This window comes from Gobius niger (assembly GCF_951799975.1).
Source record: "Gobius niger genome assembly, chromosome: 8".
Lineage (NCBI taxonomy): Eukaryota > Metazoa > Chordata > Actinopteri > Gobiiformes > Gobiidae > Gobius > Gobius niger.
In genome coordinates, this window is record NC_136859.1 from 32542343 (window position 1) to 32548127 (window position 5785).

Consider the following 5785-nt stretch of genomic DNA (forward strand, 5'->3'; position numbering starts at 1 on the left):
CTGATGCTGGGAGCCTCTCTGCTGGCTGTTCTCTGTGCCACAGTTTGGGCTGAGTTTGACTCCAGACTGGACCAGGAGTGGGACCTGTGGAAGAAGACTCACCACAAGAAATACCAGAATGAGGTTTGTGTAGTAAGGAAGAACGAGACAAGTCCAGATGAATTGTCAGTGTTGGGTGATGGTTGACATTTTTTGATCACGTAAATGTTGTTTAGGTGGTGGAGATGTTTCGCCGAGCATTGTGGGAGGAAAACTTGAATCACATCAACGCTCACAACATGGAGGCGTCTCTGGGCCTTCACACCTACACTCTAGGCGTCAACCACATGTCGGACCTGGTAAATGAAGCAGTGATTGTCTGTAAATGTTGCCTTTTTACTTGCAGTTTGTTTTGTTAACCTCTTAACCCACACATTTTCTCCAGTTCAGGTTTAAGGGGAGACACTACAGGCAAAACTCAATTTTTTCAGTTTTCAGGTTTTGGGCCAAATTGGTCTCTGAACATATAAGCTTTCACCTTGAAACAGAAAATATACCTAATCTTCACAATAACATGTTTAAATATTGCGCTGATTCAATGTTCCCCCATAGACTTATATGGGACAATGAAATTTCAAGGGCCTTTTTCTCAAAACACATTTTTCTGTCATTGTGGCGACACTATGTCCACGTCAGTCGGACCTAAAGACTTTTCCAGCCTTGGACTGAACAATATTTGGAAGCTATTTTCAGAGGGATTTTTTATTATCTAATCCCTAAGCCCCATTTATTGAGTTTTGAATGTTAAAAAATAAGGCAAAAATTAAAGTTTTACAATTTTTTCCACTAAAAAACTGTTAGAAAAACAAGAAATCCAAAATCCCCTCTGAGAAAGTCTTGGCAACTCATTCATCAATAAAATGAAATTTGAATGTAGCTCTATCCATTATTCAGATTTCGTCGCCGAAAAGATGGGAAATTTGGGGCATTTTTAGGCATAAAACACCTTGTTCTTATATGAAAAGATAAAATGACAGAAAACTTGCAATGTATTTTTTTCCTCACATTTATGCCAGTGATCGACAGCAACAGTTTCAAATTGATATCTGTAAATATACATTTTTTCCCTATTCACCTGCAGTGTCTCGCCTTAAGTCTAAAAAGCTTCTTACAGCCTGCAGGCCAGTGTAACGCCTCATTTGAAAGCTAAGACCTGCAAAATTAAGATTTTTCCTCATTGTCTTTCCACGCGTTGTTGCCGCATAGTTGTCATTTTTTGTCACTATTTGTTGCGTTGTTGTTGCTTTCTCTTTGTCATGTTTACATCGTCGTTTCAGCACTTTTTTATGGTCTTTTTTTTTGGTTGCGTTTTCATCTGTGATTATGTCTTTTCGTTGCTATTTTGGCACTTTTTTCAAGAGGCTGTCAGATTGAAGTGATTCCCGGAGACCTGGATAATAACTGCAGAAAATGTGCTCGGTTAGGGTGGGGGTTAAGAGGTTTGAAGAGTCCACACAGGCCATGTTAAGCCTGCGCCAATAAGGCTTTACTGTGCGTTCCCTCTCTCACGACTTTCATCTCACCCTTTTGTTCCTCCAATTCAATCTCAATGTGTCTGGTTTATAATCTGTTTGAGAAAGACTGAGATCGAAATGTGGCCTGTTGACATGCCTCTGGTCAGAGACTGTGATGCCGATGACCAAAGATGAGATCAGTGACGGGCATGTGGACACAAGAGGGCGCCTTTGGTTTGCCTATTGGCCCTGTTGATATGTTTTGCCACCATTGCCACAGACTAAAGAAGAGATGCTGACACTCTACGCCACCCTGAGGCTCCCCAAGGACTTCAAGATCACACCAACCCCTCTCCAGGACAGAAATGAGATTCTCCCAGACGGAGTGGACTGGAGGGAATCTGGCCTAGTGACCAGTGTCAAGGATCAGGTAGAAAACCGGCTGTAGGAAGACTTGACTTTGTTTCATTCATGTCCATAATCACACGTTATGATTTCTTAGGGCGAGTGTGGATCGTGCTGGGCCTTCAGTACTGTGGGGGCTCTGGAGGGGCTTTGGGCCAAGACCACAGGCAAACTGGTGGACCTCAGCCCCCAGAACCTATTGGACTGTGCGGGGCTTAAGTACTTCAATTTTGGATGTTTGGGTGGAAAAATGCATCGTGCCCTTAACTATGTGATTGACAATCATGGGATTGCCTCTGAAGCGTCCTACCCTTACACGGCCGAGGTAAGCACCTCCTGTGTTCAACTTCCACTGTGTGCTGCTTTGCACTGTTGATGCTAATTTAGATGTTTTTTATACACACAGTAGCATTTTCTCCAGTTTGATCTAAAAGTGACAAAATCGAGACATAAATGAGGCATAAGAAAAACGCATCAAAACAGACAAAAAACTACACAGAAGTGGTGAAAAAGCATAAAACAGGCGACAAAAAAGCAACAAATATCTTACAAAAAGTGTACACAATGCAAGGAAAAATCTTAGCTTAATTTTTTAGATCTTAGCTTTCAAATGAGGCGTTACACTGGACTGTAGGCTGTAAACTTCTGTCAAGAAGCTTTTGATTCGGGTAAAACTGAACTGGAGAAAATGCTTTTTTTTTTCAGTCCATATTCCTTGCACATATATCTTTATATGTGCTTGGGGTTTCCTTGGGGCATTACATTTGACTTTGTGCGTCCTGTATAAGCTCTGTATTATACTTTGAGTGGTCATTAATTATGTTTTGGCTCACAAACTCTGGCTCTGGTTTCCGTACTGGTCAGGTTGGCCAACAGTGGCCCACTGTTGAGAGAGATTAATAAGGTCTGATCTGATCATCCAGTTCAGCTCAATAGACTTGATAGCATACCTAGTATCTGCACAGACTAAAGGGTTTTGTTTGATAAGTTAGGTCAAGAAAGTGTTTGCTCTGGAGGTTTGTTAAGTGATGATGTCATCACTCCACTTCCAGGTCCAAACTTTAGCTCTTTTCACTTTAATGGGATTTTGCTGATTTGACCCTTCTGTAGGGCCGACTCCAAGACTCTTTTTAAACATCTGATCACACAGAAATATTACATTTACTCTCAAATATTTTTTCCATGCACAACAAAAACTTATTTTAAAAAGAAAATGTCCAAATGTTTTCCCTGATCATTATTTGACAGTGATTGGATACACATAGCTCATGGCAGAAAGTCCTTTTTACTGACCAACATCACGCACGTGTTTTGAACATCGTCTTCACCTTTGGACGCCTTTTATGACAAAATAATTAGACCATAGTTCCTATGTGCTGGAAGAGATGACTTTAACCGTCATGACAATTTTTGTTTCATGTGACTTCACGCTATGGAGTTTTTAGCTGCCCTCCACCTCAATTTTAAACTATAGGCTCTTCAGAATGCTGTGACGTCATGTGAACACACCTTTTTGTTTTATCTGATGGGACAGTGTATGTCTATGAACAAATGACATTCACAACGGTCAGGATGAATCTTGGACCATTTCTCTTTACAAAACTGTTGGATTTGCTTTTGTGCTTTGGGTCATTGTCTTGTTGCAGCTCCCATCCTCTTTTCTTCAAAATATCTGGATAAACTTGTGAATTCCATTCTCCATTGATGATAGGACATTGTCCAGGCCCTGAGGCATCAAAGCCCCCCCACACCATGATGCTCCTGCTCCAGACTTCACAGTGGGGATAGGGTTTTGATGTGGCTGTGCTGTTCCATTTTTCCTCCACACATGATGTTGTGTGTTCCAGCCAAACAATTCAACTTTGGTTTCATCAGTCCATAGAATATTTTGCCAGCAGTGGAGTGTCCAAATGCACGTTTGCAAACTTATAGCCTTCTTAAGACAGTTCTTTCATGAACCCCATTCTTGTTCAATGTATAATGTACGTATTGTAGATGTGCCAGAGATGACCTGACTAAATGTCTGCAAAAACTTGTCTAATAAGTTCTTGGAGGATCCTTGGGCGGGGGTGAACTCACTTATCCCTCCCCTGTCCTGTGAATGTTTACATGGCATGGCCAATTTGTCAGCCGTAGTTATTAGTTCAAGCAGACACTGTTTACTCGTTCTTGTGATTTTAATAAAGATCAGACCACATCATATGAGCAATTTAGGCAGAAATGTGAGAAATTACAAAGGGTTCACAGACTTTTTCCTCCCACTTACATGTGAACGTGCCACACCGGATTTTAGCGATAGGTTAATTTGCATGTGTTAGGCTGCATTCACCAGATTCATTCAGACCTGAGATTGATCCGACGACCTTTGGCTCCGTGGTCGAATGTTTGCCGAGTCAATATCGCTTAAAGCTCACCGTGTCTAGTCTCTTCTTGGCAAGAACTGCAAACGTTCTTCTTCTTTTTTTAACAAAATCTGGACATACACAAACAAATACACATTATAATATATTGTTTGTACAAAACACATACATTCTTAGGTAATCTCCCATGCATGTACACTGAATAATGTATTTTGCTTGTTGTCACCTCTCTGTTTAGTATAGTGACTGTCGCTACAACGCTTCAATCAGAGCTGCTAACTGTTCTTCGTACCACTTTGTGAGCGAGGATGAGCTCTCTCTGAAGGAGGCCACTGCTACCATTGGCCCAATTGCGGTTGCCATCGTTGCAACCGACAACCTTATGCAGTACAAATCTGGTAAGTGATCAGGTCTCTCATAAGAGCTGGTTGTACAGGGCTTTCTCCCTCAGGTCACACGCCAAAATTCACTTCATGTCAAAAAGTTAATGAATACACTTTATCACAGACTCACATAATGGAGATGCGCGTCTGCCTGAACATTTGTGTTGAATATTTTCCATGTGTTTCCTCTCAGGTGTGTTCAGCAGTACCAGTTGTACCAAGCCCCTTAACCACGGAGTGCTGCTCGTCGGTTATGGCACAGATGACACTTCTGGGCTGGACTACTGGCTGATCAAAAACAGGTGAGATATATTTACATATTTACAACAGTGTCATGATCAGTATTATATTCTGTGTAGACTGCCTTCATTATCTACTTTTACCTGTAGTATTTATTCACAGATGGTCTAGTGAACTCTTTTCTTTCTTTCATTTGTAGTTGGGGAGAAGATTGGGGCGAAAACGGCTACCTCAGATTGGCACGGAACAAGAATCAAATGTGCGGCATCTCGCAGTATGCAGTCTACCCTCAGTAAACGACGCAATAGAATATATCAGAAATATAGAAAATTATACAAAATTCTATCATTCTTCTTGTTCTTGAATGTCTTGTGTGTAATCAATAAAAGAGTTTCTGTACTTTTTGTGTGATCATCAAGAGACTAGATGCAAGTTGGTCATTTTATGCTCACTACTGCCACCTTAGGTCTTATGCGTAACTGCAGCTTCTATAGAAAGCTTGTGCATGACAGCACTTGGGACCTAGCCTGGCCTTAGCCATCCATAAAATCAACTATAATTCAATTGAGGCCAATTATAATTTCCTACATGTACGTCTGGGTCTGATCTCAGTGGCCGCGTTACATCGGTTGAATTTCAACACCGTTCAGCGAGCGGGGGAGGCGGGGCTTGTAGGTGACGTCAAGCATTTGCGCCGCATTTGCTGGTTGTAGTTTGGCGATGGCGGCGGATACGAAAGTAATGGTATGGATGATCCGTTGTGGCTCGGCTCCCAAATATTTTTTCAAAAAATAGAAAAGTGAAAAGTGGGGCATGCAAAAGTATTCATACAGCTTTTTCTGAGTGCATTAAATTGCCTTTAAAACATTCCTAATGACTCCAGAATGTTCACACCTTGGCCTAA

At 41.4% G+C, this 5785-nt stretch overlaps 1 protein-coding gene across 1 annotated transcript; it reads left to right on the plus strand.

Moving 5' to 3' along the window:
- LOC306966076 (cathepsin S-like) lies at positions 1 to 4871 on the plus strand (the record flags this gene model as incomplete). Its single annotated transcript, XM_079560710.1, has 6 exons — positions 1 to 123; positions 216 to 338; positions 1774 to 1923; positions 1996 to 2223; positions 4497 to 4645; positions 4835 to 4871. Exons 1-6 carry the CDS (start codon positions 4 to 6, stop codon positions 4869 to 4871), a joined length of 807 nt encoding a protein of 268 aa, XP_079416836.1. The 5' UTR covers positions 1 to 3.
- Between the last annotated feature and the right edge of the window lie 914 nt (positions 4872 to 5785).